Raw genomic sequence first — 17,011 nt, forward strand, 5'->3', positions numbered from 1 at the left:
TATGTGGTGTCGCTCAGACGCCCGACTGTGGCATTCCTTTTAAAGCCCTTTATGTGGTGTCGCTCAGATGCCCGACTGTGGCATTTCTTTTAAAGCCCTTTATGTGGTGTCGCTCAGACGCCCGACTGTGGCATTTCTTTTAAAAAGCTCTTTATGTGGTGTCGCTAAGACGCCCGACTGTGGCATTTCTTTTAAAGCCCTTTATGTGGTGTCGCCAAGACGGTCGACTGTGGCATTTCTTTTAAAGCCCTTTGTGTTATTTATTGCATAATTTTTATACTACTATGTTATTGTATATTCATAATTAACCTGCTTGTACGCATCAGAGTTTTATTTATCATTTGTGACTGACGTCATGCGCTTAAAATGTTTTCAGCACATCATTGTCGTATTATACCTGTGTTCATAATGTTTGCGAGTACATTCAAAGTACTCACTGGCTTGTCCCTGGCTATTGTCTTGGCCAGATTTTCTTGCACGGAGAGGAGCGACCATGCCGACAGTCCCGGAACTTAAGCAACGGTGATCGCAGCATCGCGAAGATAGGAGTTAGCCTGGTCAGCTGTTCCTGTGGGAAATGGAGTCCCATAGACACTGATAATTCATAAACCGCTTCCGCCATCAACCATTAGAAACCATTTGTTGTACTCACGGACCAGAATGGTCTTGTACTACATATTTTGTATTTGCTTGGAATTTCTGTATCAAGTCGGTACCTCATCAGCTAACAGTTATCCTGGGGCTGGTGAGCACAAGGGCCATTTTCTGGAAATTAATACCCGGAGAATCGGTCCCCACAACCAACTTATAGATGCAATGTTCATGGGAGGGTTGATTCCCAAGAAGCAACTATCAGGTGGACCAAAGTGGACTTTTGCTCAGATTCTAGAGACATTACCGCCAAAGGAGAACAGAATGTTAGTCAGAGACTTGGTTACCGACACAGTAACCATCTCATCAGTTTTGTTGACGATGAGTCCAAAGGAGGGCGTAGAATTTCTGAATCTTCTGCAGCCCCTGCTGATGGAATCATTATTTACTGATGGCTTCAGTATAAGTCTGAGAGACTCCACTATCGAAAATCCAATACCAGAGATGATTCAGCATAAGGCACTTAACCTTGACTAGTTACGGAAACCAATTGTGGGCTTCATCACTTCTTCTTCTGATATTTGTTTGTTGGTTGATCAAAAGAGCGATTCTGCCATGAACAAAGTGTGTGTTAGGCGGAAACGTCTTACCTCGACCTAAGGCGACGTGCTACGTGTTTATAGGCAGGGGTGCACATCCCTGAAGCGCATACATCGTTGAGATATTACAGGAGGTTTACATCTTGCAGAAGAAGAGATAGAATTGGTTACAGGAGATAGGAAGAGAACTTAAACTGATAATCTATCCTATATCCTGCGCCTTGGACACCTGGAGTCTCCACCCCATGCGTGACATGTACGTGACACAATATGTTGTGTTTGACACCCTCCCTTAATCACAACTTCATTAAGTTGAGATTATGTTTAAAGTCTTCAAAACTTCTGATGGGTAGAGCCTTGGTGAATCCATCTGCAACCTGATCCTTGGAATGCACAAAACAAATATCAAGCTGTTTTTGAGCCACTCGCTCTCTAACAAAATGAAAATCAATTTCAATGTGTTTCATCCTGGCATGAAAAACAGGATTAGCAGACAAATAAGTTGCACCCAAATTATCACACCATAAGCATGGAGCTTGTTTGCTTTTTACACCAAGCTCCCTTAGAAGAGACTGCATCCATATGATTTCAGCTGTAGCATTTGCTAATGCCTTGTATTCTGCCTCAGTACTGGACCTAGAAACAATGGCCTGTTTCCTTGCACACCATGAAATCAAGTTAGGACCAAAGAACACTGCAAATCCCCCAATAGAACGTCTGTCATCCAAACAACCTGCCCAGTCAGAGTCTGAGAAAGCACTAAGCAATGTGGATGATGACTTGCTGAAGTTAAGACCAATATTAAGAGTGTTCTTGACATATCTAACTATTCGCTTAGCAGCAGTCAGGTGAACAGTAGTGGGTGCATGAAGGAATTGACAGACTTTGTTAACAACAAATGATATACCAAGTCTTGTAAGAGTAAGATATTGAAGTGCACCTACAAGACTTCTGTATTTAGTGCTGTCTTCCTGGCTCAAGGCTTGTCCTTCTGTGAGAGACAATTTTTCTGAACTGGACAATGGAGTAGGTGAAGGTTTACAACCTTGCAAGGCAGCCTTTCTTACTAGACCAGTTGCATATTTTTCTTGAGACAAGTGAAGTCCACCATCATGTTTCTTCACTTCTATCCCTAGGAAATAGTGCAGATCTCCAAGATCCTTAAGAGCAAACTCTGCACTGAGGTCCTTCAACAATCCTGTTATGGCTTCATCAGATGAGCTTGTAACAATAATATCATCAACGTAGATGAGAACAAAGATATGAGTATTGCACTTGTTATAAATAAACAGTGAGGTGTCAGACTTAGATGGAACAAAGCCAAGAGTTTGCATCTTTTGACTGAGACGTGAATACCACACCCTCGGAGCCTGCTTTAACCCATATAAAGCTTTGTCAAGTCTACACACATGCAACGGTGCACTTTTGCTTTCAAACCCAGGAGGTTGTTTCATGTACACTTCCTCTTCCAGAACACCATGAAGAAATGCATTCTGTACGTCTAGCTGTCTGAGACTCCAGCCCCTGGACACAACAATGGACAAAACAAGACGAATGGTTGCAGCTTTTACCACTGGACTAAATATGTCCTCATAATCAATACCATACCGTTGCTTGAAGCCTTTTGCCACAAGTCTTGCCTTGTAACGATCAATGGTGCCATCAGATTTTCTCTTGATCCGAAACACCCATTTGCAATCAATGAGATTTTTACCTTGATATGGAGGGACCAAGTGCCATGTTTTGTTTCTTTTCAGTGCCATGTATTCTTCATTCATAGCCTTCTTCCAGTTTTCATCAGCTAGGGCTTCATCAAGTGTGTAAGGTTCACCTGGTTCACCTGTAGAACACACCATGCCATATTTCGTAATGTGCTTATAATTGATTGGTTAAATTACTCCCTGTTGTAGCCGTGTATGTCTCGGTGGTGGTGTAGCTTGTACTGGTGGCGCAGAAGATCCCGTGCAGCCTATAGGATCAGCAGTAACTGATCCTGAGGCGGATCTGCGCGAATCAGCAGCAGGTTCAGCGGCAGAATTCGGCGGTGGATCTTCTGTGGCAATAGGCGACGGTGTGCAACGGCGCGGCTCCGCAGAAGATCCCAGCGGACAGAGCTCATCATTGCGCCGTGATGAGGGGCCAGCGTCCGCTGCGCCAGAGGCGGGTCCTACACCGGTCGGCCGACGCAGATCGCGCCGTTTGTAGCAAACGGGCTGGACCGGGAACCGGGCCCCCGAAGGACCAATAGGAGGCAGACAGGTGGCAGACACGGGCTCGCTGGCCGCGGCGCGCGTGGTGTCGCCGTTCCCACGCGCAGTCGGCGCGGACCCACGCGCGGTTGTTGGCGCTGACGGCGCGGATTCCTGAGGCGGATCTGCCCCCCTGCCAGCAGCGCCGAATCCCGAGGTTGATCCGCTGGGCAGGTCTGCCGCTGTCACGGAGCTGATCCCGAGGCTGATTTGCTCCCTGGTTCGGGGCCCATGAAATATGGCCCTCGTACATCATTTTCTTCATCTTTTTCTGATCCGTTTTCTCCTGCAACATCACACAACTCGTGCACATTGGTTTGAGGGTTAGTCTACATATGATCATCATGGTTTCGTTCCCCTTCATCGAGGCCAGTAAGAGAGGATGATAGAAGGAGGATTTCTTTACGAAGTAAAGCACCGACGTTGGGGTGTAGATCAGCGAATGGAAACTTGTTCTCATCGAACACAACATCGCGAGAAATGTAGACACGGCCTGTAGAAACATCTAGGCACTTAACCCCCTTGTGTTGTGCACTATACCCAAGGAAAACACACTGTTTAGATCGGAACATGAGTTTGCGAGGGTTGTAGGGACGGAGATTTGGCCAGCATGCACACCCAAAGACACGTAGAGATGTGTAGTTGGGCTTGACATGAAGAAGCCGTTCTGTGGGAGTTTCATTGTTTATGACACGGCTTGGGAGCATATTGATGATATGAACGGCAGTGAGAAACGCTTCATCCCAAAATTTTAGAGGCATGGAAGCACCTGCTAGGAGTGCGAGGCCAACTCCAACTATATGCTTATGCTTACGTTCGGCAGAACCATTTTGTTGGTGAGCATGAGGGCATGCCACATGGTGTGAAATGCCAAGTGTTTGGAAAAAGGAATTTAATTTCTCGTATTCCCCTCCCCAGTCAGATTGAACAACAATGATCTTGCTATCAAAATTACGTTCAACAAGTGCTCGGAAATTTTTGAACACTTGAAAAACTTCGGATCTTTTCTTGAGAAGATAGATCCAGGAGAATTTGCTGTAGTCATCAATAAAACTGACATAGTATGTGTGTCTACCAACAGAACTAGGAGCAGGGCCCCAAACATCAGAAAAAATTAATTGCAATGGTTGAGTAGAGACACTTGTAGAAATAGGATATGGTAATTGATGACTTTTTGCTCTTTGGCAAGAATCACAAATAGTTTCAATATTTCTCACCAACAAACGGGAGCTTATTTTTCCTAAGCAAACGTTCAACAAGAGGAAAAGCATGGCCTAAACGATCATGCCAACATGTTGACGAGAGTTTGACAACACCATAGGCTTGTTTATTGAATCTCCTAAGCTCCGGAATCAACGGGTAAAGCCCTCGAATGCATCTACCTCGATATAGTACCTTCTTTGTGGCCTGATCCTTTATCAAAAAGAAAAAAGGATGGAATTCAATAAAGACATTATTGTCAATGGTAATGCGATGAACGGATAGCAGATTTTTGTTGGCACTAGGAACATGCAAGATTTTTCGAAGATGAATTTTACGAGAAGGGGTACGTATAACCAAGTGACCAATGTGATGTATGCTCATACCTGCACCACTGGCGGTGTGAATCTGGTCCTCCCGTGATACTTCTCACGGAGGGTCACCTTCTCTAGCTCACCCGTGAGGTGATTGGTCACGCCACTGTCAAGGTACCAGTTGGTGTCGACGCCATAGGATCCTTCAGCGGCGGCGGCAACCTTGTCATCATCTTCAGAGGAGGCATCGTCTTCGTCGAAACGATACCAGCAGTCTTTGGTGGTGTGGCCTGGCTTCCCGCAGATTTGGCAGCAAACGGCATCAGGACGTGAACGACCCGAGCCGCCGCGGTTAGGGCTGGGCGTTCGGTTCCCCGAACCGATCGGGTCGGTCCCTCGGTCAATCCAAAATTTCGGTTTTGACAAAGCACAGACCGATCGGTCAGTAGAATATTAGCTAACCGATGATTCTCTGCACCGAAATTTCGGTTCGGTCGTCGGTTCTACTGAACAACACCAAGTAAATAACAGACGGAATCACTGCCTCTATGAATGTACAGTACAGTACTAGCAGCAAGACCATCTATACTTTTATTCTGATGTACAGTGCTTGTAGGTCTGCGTACTAGCTACTACTAGTAGCCACTGCTGTTATTGATTCTCCCGAGCAAAACTTTACTCTATAAAATTAGCGGTGCCGGCTCCTTTAGTCTACTACCCCAGAGAAGTACTACTAGTACTTTGTCTTTTACACAAAATATATAGCGACGGTGGTTCACTGTGGTACTACTCAGGTTCGCCTCTTCCCGATGCGGCCGTTGGACTCAGTGCACACGAGAAGTGGAAGAGCACTTGAGTATAGCAACAGACGCGCAGGTCGGACCCCTGTGTTTTCTCGGGTTTCGGTCTATTTGGTTACCCTAGCAATAAACCCGAATTCACCGGACTAAAATTCGGTTTTCCTCAAATGGAAACCGGACATACAACCGAAGTTCTCGGTTTCGGTGAATTCGGCTTCTGTGCCGGTTAATTCGGTTCGGGACATCGGTTTTCGGTGACCCATGTTGTTGGTGGAGATGGGGCGACCGCCGCGAGAGCCGCCGTTGTTGGTGTTGCCGCTACTGTGCTTGCCCTTGGCGCGAGGAGGACCGCGGTGACGTGAGGAGTAGCCACCACGCCCGTGAGTTGCTGCGTTTGGCGACGACTTGAAGCCGCCACCAACGATGTGGTACTGGGCGACGCGTTGGTCGAAGTTGCTCAACATGGAGTAGAGCTCATCGAGGGACACCGGCGTGATGCGAGCATACAGGGCCGAGACGAGTGGCTGGTAGTCCATGTCCATCCCGTGAAGAAGATATGAGATCAGCTCATCATCCTGGATGGGCTTGCCGGCGGTGGCGAGCTCATCAGCAAGGCCACACATGGCGGCGAAGTAGGCGGCCACCAATTGGTTCCCTTTCTGCGCATTGATCATGGCAGTACGGATGTTGTTGACGCGGCTCAAGGACTGCGACGAGAACATACCTGCGAGCGCTGTCCACAGAGCATGCACGGTGGTGACCGCGGTGACCGCGACGAGCACCTCTTTTGTGAGGTTGTTGAGCAGGTAGCCCAGAACCTGCTGGTCCTCCCTCACCCAGATGGGATGGAGAGGGTTGAGCTCGGTCGACTCCTTCCCCTCCTTGTCCTTGGTGACGAGAAGGCGGGGTGGCTCCGTCAGGGTGCCGTCGACGTAGCCATAGAGGCCGGCTCCCCTCAACTGCGGCGAGATTTGGGTACGCCACAGGACGTAGTTCGTCCGGGAGAGCTTCTCCGTGACCTGACCGCTTAGGTTGGATTGGGTGGCACTGAAGGAAGACATGGCTGGCACTAGAGGAGATCAAGAGCTAGGGTTTGGAAGAGGAGGCTCTGATACCATGTGCGTTAGGTGGAAACATCTTACCTCGACCTAAGGCGACGTGCTACGTGTTTATAGGCAGGGACGCACATCCCTGAAGCGCATACATCGTTGAGATATTACAGGAGGTTTACATCTTGCAGAAGAAGAGATAGAATTGGTTACAGGAGATAGGAAGAGAACTTAAACTGATAATCTATCCTATATCCCGCGCCTTGGACACCTTGGAGTCTCCACCCCATGCGTGACATGTACGTGACACAATATGTTGTGTTTGACACAAAGTAGTGGAGCAGATTGGTTTCTTGGGAACTCAGCTGCAGTGCAACGGAAGATTATACTCTAGCAGCTTAGTGAAGGATTGCCTATCCAAGTCACTGAGCAAATGTGGCAGCAGCAGCAACGGTGGCCATCCTTTGGAGGCACATGGTTTTATCAGAAGCTCATTTTACAAGGGACTGAACCCATATGAGGACCTACTCCATTCAATATCTCAAAGGGAGAAGATAATACGCGCATCTAAAGGACTAGTGGAGCCGGGCACTCTCTTCAAGGACATGATGGCAATGCTCCGAGATGTTGTAGCATGTTATGATGGAACCATAAGAAACTCGTGTGGAAATTCAGTTGTTGAGTTTGACTCGACAAACTCATCGAGTTCTGTGACACCAGGAGATCCTGTTTGTATATTGGCAGTCACTGCAGTTGCAAATGTTGCATACAAGGCGGTGTTAGATCCAAATCAGAACAACATGACCTCCTGGGACTCAATGAAGGTAAGAGGCTCAATTGAACAGTTCCATCTGAGACTTCAGTTCACACATTTTGACTTCTGATCTTTGAATTTACAGAAAGTGCTACTTACAAGAGCTACCTCTCGAAATGAAAATGACCAAAAAAACAATTTTGTATCTGAGTAAATGCTTTTGTGGGAATAATTGTTGCAAAGAAAGAGCATCACTCGCAGTTCAAGCCTGCTTAAAGAGGACCAAAGTAGAAGACTGTGCTACTCAGTTCTCAGTCCAGTATGTAGCATTCATAAGTAACTACTTCTTACACATTTCAGTGTATATGGTGAAAGGCTCAGAATTATTGTGTTGTTTCAGGTATCAACACCAAAATATGGAAGCAACACATTGTCTTGTTGGCCATATTCACCTTGACGAGGTATTTTCCCCTACTTCTCAAATATTATCATTGTTTCAACAATATATCATCAAGATTCTATGTTGAAGAAATAATTGTGTGCCTGTACAGAAGCAACTGGATGAATTAACATAAGTATGGAAGATATTCCTCAGAAATGCCAGGAAGCTATTTGTAAACATGGAAAGAAAAAGGGGCAAGAGTATCAAGTTCTGAAGAGAATTGTACTGAGTTCAAGGTGATTTGGTCTTTTTTGGTTTTGAACCTTCAAATAGCATGGGAGACTCATATTTCAATTAGTTTAAAGAATATTCCAAAAATTATATTTGGATTTACTATTCATATTGTCTAAGATTTGAGTTATTTTTCTAGTGACTTAAGTTGAATAATGTCTTTCAATGGGTATTTATGCATTTGGGACTTCCAACCATGCTATAGTGAAAAAATCAAGCATGAATTTTAAATAATCTATGACTTCTTAACATAACCTGACATTTCTTTTTTGCAGTGAATGTAAGTGCTACCAGGATGTATATGGTGAGAAACACTTTGAGATCTCCTGCTTGCAGCTTTTCCTAACTGAAAGTGTCACCACACAAATATCTGAATCTTCCGCGCGAGTTGTCCAGTTCATGGTCAATACCATTTCTCCTATACTCTTGGACACGATCATAAAAGGTAAACCAAGAATTCACATTCATACTAGCTATCATGCATATAGAAAATCCAGATGAATATGCTGATAGTTACGGCTTATGCAATTCTGCTTACTAAAAGAGACATTCTTGCATCTTCTCCCAGGTGATCCACGGTTCCAGGAGGTGAACATGATATGGGTTGAACCGCAAGCCACATGTTGGGTCCAGAACTCCGGTACAGAACAGAAGGGTGAATTGCGCTGGTAATCACTGTGGATAAAGCCTCAATTGGAGAGAGTGGTGATGCCTGGGGAACAGCAATGGATGCATGCATTCCTGTGATGGATCTGATCGACACTACCAGGTCTGTGCCCTACAGCATCCAACAAGTTCAGCAAGTAATTGGAATTTCATCCGCCTTCGGTCGAGTCGCACAGGTCCAGTAACTTCTTTCCCTTTTACATTTCTCATGAATTCAGTAGCTTCTATTACAGCATTACTCACGTTCTGTTTTTTTTCCTTTATCCTTTCGACCATCCTTGCAGCACCTTTCAAAGGCAGTTGGAATGGTTACAAAATCAGTTCTCAAAGAACACATGACAATCGTTGCAAGCAGTATGACCTGCACAGGTAAGTTGCATGGTTACAGGGCCACATTCCAGTCCCTCAAGATTCAGGCACCCTTCATGAAGGCTACACTCTCTGTAAGTCCTCAATTTGGCTTTGTTTTGAACTCCTCATTTTGATGGGCAAGTGTTGATGATGACTAAAAAATGAGAGAAACATGTTGCAGAGGCCAATGCAATGCTTCAAGGAGGGTGCCAAGAAGGTCTACTATGATCAGCTGGATAGCGTTGTGTCCACCTGCGCTTGGGGCATTCCTGCACCAATTGGGACTGGTTCAGCCTTCAAAATCCACTGGAATGATGAGAACATGGTACAACGAACATTTTACTTGCATATGTTCTCTCATCTGCGCAGCACATAGTTATGTTCTCCCTTCTCCTATGAACCTCTTGATCTTTTACAGTCAGCGGGCAGTGGGGACCTTGGAGGATGTGGTTTATATGAATTCCTCACAGCAGTAGAAACAACAAGAGGCACTGAAGATAACATGATTATGTGCATCGCCCTGATGCAAAGGCTGGGGTTTATCCTCCTTTTCGACCAAAAAAAACAAATATCTGATAAATTGACGAATATAGTACATTTTTTACTTATTTCTGCATTAACAGAGCATACTAGTAAAAAAACTAGTTATAGGATAATAATTGGATAAGAGACCTTGCCAACGGGTAGGTAAGAGAACAAAAGGCTATCTAAGCAAACTGAGAAACAGTTGACATAGCAAAACCGGAAACTAGGTCAGCAACATGAGCAGCATAACCACCAACCAAGCCATCCACCAGCCACCAACTGCACCACAGCAATTCCACAAGGAAAGCCAGAACACAAAGCGAATACTTGTCTCCGGTCCACCCTGATGTCAAAGCCACCCTCCACGAGATCGTCACTGCATATGACACGGCTCTCGCGCGCGCATGATCCTCCCACGAAGGTGCCTGCCCCGTGAATCGGCCGGCACAGTTTTGAATCGGCCGGCACATATCCATATCCAGATATTAAAAATTGCGTCGACGCAAGCGCAAAAACCGTGCCGCCCCTCGAGCATAAAGGACTCAGGACATACTGGCATTGCCATCCAAACCAAACAGAAGCAAAAGTAGAAGAGCTGAAATCCCAGAGCCCACCGGCCACCTGACGATCGATCGGCACCGATGGCCGGCGGGAGGAAGCGGGAGTGGATACGTAAGAAGGTGACGGCGGCAGCCGGGAGCGGGTCGCTGCGCGTGCGCGCGCTGTCCACGGCGCTGTTGCAGCGGAGGAGACGGCTGCCGCGCGTTGACCTACTCCGGTTCTTCTACGAGAGCATCGTGTTCCGGCTGCTGTGGGTGCTCGAGTCCATCGTCGTCCTCGCCAGGCTCTGCTTCTTCTTCCTCCGCTTCGGATTCCGGCTGTAACTAAACCGAGCTGTGTGTTTTGTTGAACAGTAGTACCCAACCTGTGTTCATGTGCGGTGTCTTGAAATTTTCTTTGCTTTGTTCCAAAAAGTAGACATATCATCAGCCAACAACTCTTTGTATTCAAATTGCCCAAGGACATGAGACTATGTACATACATATATATATGTGAGGTTGCTTTCTTATTCCACCTAGGAGCTTGATCAATGGTTGCGGGTTCTTCTACATATATAAGACCTTCCCTTTTCTCTCAAGTTATTCTTCGATACGTCATAAAAAAGTTCAATGTGCCAAAAAATTGCATTGTTGGAGAATCCCTTGTGACTATTTTTTGGAATCGTAGATACACTCATTGCTTTTTTATTTCTAATAGAGAGCTCCATGTCGCCCCGAAGTCGAAATTCCTTATTCGCGAGCTTCTGTTTTTTTTTTCTCTAGGTGGTTTTGACTCCTCACTTAGATCTCATGATTTCCCTGCTCCATATAAGTTGTTGTGTGTCGTGAGTAAAACAATGTTGAACAATTATGATTTTTTTCTCACATTGATTCCATAGAAATGTATTTGCTCACATCCCATTTACTATCAAGTTTGGCCTTAGGCTTGGGGAAGAAGGGTGGCAGACAAGGTCTATGAAAAAACGAGGGCTAATAATAGCATCTTTTACAGACCACGTATAACGCACGAACCCGTATAATTCCGACGAGTATACGGGCTCGGCCTAATTTTCTGGCCAAAACAGAGCCCGTATACTCGCCCGGCCCGTAATTTTTTTTACCACGACCCGCAATCCTCACCCCCGAAGCCGTATAACTACGGGTTTGCGGGGTAGATGCGGGTCGAAACCCTATCCCTCCGTTGTCGCGTTTCACTGTAATTCCCCACTCCCTCCCTCGCATCTCTCGCCGTCGGTGAGCCCACTTCTGCCTCCAGCCGCCATGTGGGGCCGTATGTGGAGCTCCGGCCGCAGCTCCGGCGGAAGCGGCGACCCCGAGCGCAAGCAGTGTGTCCGCGCGGACAACGCGAGGAAGCGCGCGGCCAGGAAGTAGACCAACCAAGGCCTCGATCCGCCGGCAAGGCTCCTCCGTCGCGAGACAGAGGAGTACGATCGCCAGCACGGGCAGACGCCATCCTCTGAGGCGGGCTCTTCCTCTGCCGCGGGCTCTTCTTCCGCTGCGGGCTCTTCCTCTTCCCGCGTGGTGCTTCGCCCCGTGAAGAGGGAGTGGGCGGAGCTCGTCGCTGTCAAGCAGGAGCCGGAGGAGATCGCGCGCCGAGGCATCGTCGGGCCCGAAGATTTCATCGGCGATGTCGACGTGTTCGCGGCCGCCATTGCCGAACGAAGCTTGCGAGCGACACCACCACGACGAGGAGCTCGAAGACCTCCTTTTCAAGTAGGTGGTTGCGGCCAACCTCGTCGCGAAGGACAAGGACGACGAGTGGTGGCGCATCTGTGAGGAGCAGAGGGAGAAGTACGGCGACCTCGTCAGCTCCAACGAGGAGGACTGAGCTCCTCCAGCGCGTCGGCCTCCCCGCCGCGAGCTCGTCCATTTTGGTAGCTGCCTCGAGCCCGCAGTGTTGGGGAACGTAGTAATAATTCAAAATTTTCCTACGTATCACCAAGATCAATCTAGGAGATTCTAGCAACGAGAGAGAGGGGGAGTGCATCTTCATACCCTTGAATATCGCTAAGCGGAAGCGTTACAAGAACGCGGATGATGGAGTCGTACTTGCGGCGATTCAAATCGCGGAAGATCCGATCTAGCGCCGAACGGACGGCGCCTCCGCGTTCAACACACGTACACCCCGGGGACGTCTCCTCCTTCTTGATCCAGCAAGGGGAGAGGAGAAGTTGAGAGAACTCCGACAGCACGACGGCGTGGTGTTGGTGGAGTTCGTGGTTCTCCGGCAGGGCTTCGCAGGAGGAGATGTATGAGGAGGGAGAGGGATGCGCCAGGGAAGAGGTGCGGCTGCCCTCCCACCCCTCCACTATATATAGGCGACAAGGGGAGAGGGGGAGGCGCCCTAGGATTTCCCCTAGGGGGCGGCGGCCAAGCAGATTGGATCTCCCTAGGGAAAATCCTAGGGAGACTTGCCCCCCAAGCCAAGCAGGTGGAGGATTGCCTCCCAAGCCAGGTGGAGGCGCCCCACCTCCCCAAATAACGTGGGAAAGGGTGTGGGGGGTGCACCACCCCTTAGTGGGCTGGTTTTCCCCTTCCCCTTTGGCCCATGAGGCCCTCCAACACTTGCCGGGGCTCCCGAAACACCTTTCAGTCATGCTGGCCATAGCCTGGTACCCCTGGAACACTTCCAGACTCCAATACCCTTCGTCCAATATATCGATCTTCACCGTCGGACCATTCCGGAACTCCGCGTGACGTCCGGGATCACATCCGGGACTCTGAACTACCTTCGGTAACCACATACTATTTCCCATAACAACTCTAGCGTCACCGAACCTTAAGTGTGTAGACCCTACGGGTTCGGGAACCATGCAGACATGACCGAGACGTTCTCCGGCCAATAACCAACAGCTGGATCTGGATACCCATGTTGGCTCCCACATGTTCCACGATGATCTCATCGGATGAACCACGATGTCGGGGATTCAATCAATCCCGTATACAATTCCCTTTGTCAATCGGTACGTTACTTGCCCGAGATTCGATCGTCGGTATCCCAATACATCGTTCAATCTCGTTACCGGCAAGTCACTTTACTCGTTCCGTAATGCATGATCCCGTGACTAACCACTTAGTTACATTGAGCTCATTATGATGATGCATTACCGAGTGGCCCCAGAGATACCTCTCCATCATACGGAGTGACAAATCCCAGTGTCGATTCGTGCCAACCCAACAGACACTTTCGGAGATACCTGTAGTGTACGTTTATAGCCACCCAGTTATGCTGTGACGTTTGGTACACCCAAAGCATCCCTACGGTATCCGGGAGTTGCACAATCTCATGGTCTAAGGAAATGATACTTGACATTAGAAAAGGTTTTAGCAAATGAACTACACGATCTTATGCTATGCTTAGGATAGGGTCTTGTCCATCACATCATTCTACTAATGATGTGATCCCGTTAGCAATGACATCCAATGTCCATGGTCAGGAAACCATGACCATATGTTGATCAACGAGCTAGTCAACTAGAGGCTCACTAGAGACATGTTGTGGTCTATGTATTCACACATGTATTACGGTTTCCAGTTAATACAATTATAGCATGAACAATAGACAATTATCATGAACAAGGAAATATAATAATAACCATTTTATTATTGCCTCTAGGGCATATTTCCAACAGTCTCCCACTTGCACTAGAGTCAATAATCTAGTTCACATCACTATGTGATTGTAATGAATCAACACCCATGGGGTTTGATTATATCTCGCTTGTGAGAGAGGTTATTAGTCAGCGGGTCTGAACCTTTCAGATCCGTGTGTGTTTTACAAATCTTTATGTCATCCTGCAGATGCAGCTACCACGTGCTATTTGGAGCTATTCCAAATAACTGTTCTACTATATGAATCCAGTTTACTACTTATAGTCATCCAGATTAGTATCAAAGTTTGCATCGAGGTAACCCTTTACGATGAACTCTTTTACCACCTCCATAATCGAGAAAATTCCTTAGTCCACTAGTTACTAAGGATAAGTTTGACCGCTGTCCTGTGATCCATTCCTGGATCACACTTGTACCCCTTGACTGACTCATGGCAAGGCACACTTTAGGTGCGGTACACAGCATAGCATACTGTGGAGCCTACGTCTAAAGCATAGGGGATGACCTTCGTCCTTTCTCTCTCTTCTGCCATGGTCAGCTCTTGAGTCTTACTCAATACTCACACCTTACAACACAGCCAAGAACTCCTTCTTTGCCGATCTATTTTGAACTCCTTCAAAATCTTGTCACGGTATGTATTAATTTGAAAGTACCATTAAGCGTTTTTAATCTATCCTTATAGATCTTGATGCTCAATGATCAAGTAGCTTAATCCAGGTTTTCCATTGAAAAACACTTTTCAAATAACCCTATATGCTTTCCAGAAATTCTACACCATTTCTGATCAACAATATGTTAACAACATATACTCATCAAAAATTCTATAGTGCTCCCACTCACTTCTTTGGAAATACAAATTTCTCATAAACTTTGTATAAACCTAAAATCTTTGATCATCTCATCAAAGCGTATATTCCAACTCCAAGATGCTTACTCCAATCCTTAGAAGGATTGCTGGAGCTTTGCATACTTGTTAGCATCTTTTAGATTAAAAAAAACCTCTGGTTGTATCAGATACATGTTGGGTTTCGTAGTAATTTCAAAATTTTTCCTACGCGCACACAGGATCATGTGATGCATAGCAACGAGAGGAGAGTGTTGTCTACGTACCCAACGCAGACCGACTGCGGAAGCAATGACACGACGTAGAGGAAGTAGTCGTACGTCTTCACGATCCAACCGATCAAGCACCGAAACTACGGCACCTCCGAGTTCGAGCACACGTTCAGCCCGATGACGATCCCCGGACTCCGATCCAGCAAAGTGTCGGGGAAGAGTTTCGTCAGCACGACGGCGTGGTGACGATCTTGATGAACTACAGCAGCAGGGCTTCGCCTAAACTCCGCTACAGTATTATCGAGGAATATGGTGGCAGGGGGCACCGCACACGGCTAAGGAATCGATCACGTGGATCAACTTGTGTCAACTTGTGTGTTTAGAGGTGCCCCTGCCTCCGTATATAAAGGATGGAGGAGGAGGAGGCCGGCCAAGGCAAAGGTGCGGCCAGGATAGGGAGTCCTACTAGGATTCCAAGTCCTAGTAGGAGTCCACCAAGAGGGGAGGAAGGGAGAAGGAATAGGAGGAGAAGGAGAGGTGGCCGGCCCCCTTTTCCCTAGTCCAATTCGGACCAAAGGGGAGGGGGGGCGGAGCAGCCTTTTTCCTCTTCCCACTAAAGCCCATCAAGGCCCATTACTTCTCCCGTAACTACCCGGTACTCCGAAAAATACCCGAATCACTCGGAACCTTTCCGATGTCCGAATATAGTCGTCCAATATATCGATCTTTACGTCTCGACCATTTCGAGACTCCTCGTCATGTCCCCGATCTCATCCGGGACTCCGAACTCCTTCGGTACATCAAAATGCATAAACTCATAATATAACTGTCATCGTAACCTTAAGCGTGCGGACCCTACGGGTTCGAGAACAATGTAGACATGACCGAGACATGTCTCCGGTCAATAACCAATAGCGGGACCTGGATGCCCATATTGGCTCCTACATATTCTACGAAGATCTTTATCGGTCAGACCGCATAACAACATACGTTGTTCCCTTTGTCATCGGTATGTTACTTGCCCGAGATTTGATCGTCAGTATCCAATACCTAGTTCAATCTCGTTACCGGCAAGTCTCTTTACTCGTTCCGTAATACATCATCTCACAACTAACATATTAGTTGCAGTGCTTGCAAGGCTTATGTGATGTGCATTACCGAGAGGGCCCAGAGATACCTCTCCGACAATCGGAGTGACAAATCCTAATCTCGAAATACGCCAACCCAACATCTACCTTTGGAGACACCTGTAATGCTCCTTTATAATCACCCAGTTACGTTGTGACGTTTGGTAGCACCCAAAGTGTTCCTCCGGCAAACGGGAGTTGCATAATCTCATAGTCATAGGAACATGTATAAGTCATGAAGAAAGCAATAGCAACATACTAAACGATCATGTGCTAAGCTAATGGAATGGGTCATGTCAATCAGATCATTCAACTAATGATGTGACCTCGTTAATCAAATAACAACTCATTGTTCATGGTCAGGAAACATAACCATCTTTGATTAACGAGCTAGTCAAGTAGAGGCATACTAGTGACACTCTGTTTGTCTATGTATTCACACATGTATTATGTTTCCGGTTAATACAATTCTAGCATGAATAATAAACATTTATCATGATATAAGGAAATAAATAATAACTTTATTATTGCCTCTAGGGCATATTTCCTTCAGTCTCCCACTTGCACTAGAGTCAATAATCTAGTTCACATCGCCATGTGATTTAACAGCAATAGTCCACATCACCATGTGATTAACACCCAAAGGGTTTACTAGATTCAGTAATCTAGTTCACATCGCTATGTGATTAACACCCAAGGAGTACTAAGGTGTGATCATGTTTCGCTTGTGAGAGAAGCTTAGTCAACGGGTCTGTCATATTCAGAGCCGTATGTATTTTGCAAATATCCTATGTCTACAATGCTCTGTGCGGAGCTACTCTAGCTAATTGCTCCCACTTTCAATATGTATCCAGATTGAGACTTAGAGTCATCTGGATCAGTGTA

At 46.8% G+C, this 17,011-nt stretch overlaps 1 protein-coding gene and 1 pseudogene across 1 annotated transcript; both read left to right on the plus strand.

The window, feature by feature from the left end:
- The window catches only part of LOC119350952, a 24,859-nt pseudogene extending 14,980 nt beyond the window's left edge, over positions 1 to 9,879 (plus strand).
- A 336-nt stretch (positions 9,880 to 10,215) lies between these two features.
- On the plus strand, positions 10,216 to 10,839 carry LOC119312828. Its single transcript, XM_037588597.1, has one exon. The coding sequence runs from the start codon at positions 10,413 to 10,415 to the stop codon at positions 10,653 to 10,655; it is 243 nt and encodes an 80-aa protein (XP_037444494.1). The 5' UTR covers positions 10,216 to 10,412; the 3' UTR covers positions 10,656 to 10,839.
- Positions 10,840 to 17,011: the final 6,172 nt, after the last annotated feature.

The sequence above is a fragment of the Triticum dicoccoides genome, chromosome 1B (assembly GCF_002162155.2).
Source record: "Triticum dicoccoides isolate Atlit2015 ecotype Zavitan chromosome 1B, WEW_v2.0, whole genome shotgun sequence".
NCBI lineage: Eukaryota > Viridiplantae > Streptophyta > Magnoliopsida > Poales > Poaceae > Triticum > Triticum dicoccoides.

Excerpts from the sequence above, each read along its gene's own strand:
- LOC119312828 (XM_037588597.1), top strand. The coding sequence starts at position 10,413 with ATGGCCGGCGGGAGGAAGCGGGAGTGGATACGTAAGAAGGTGACGGCG.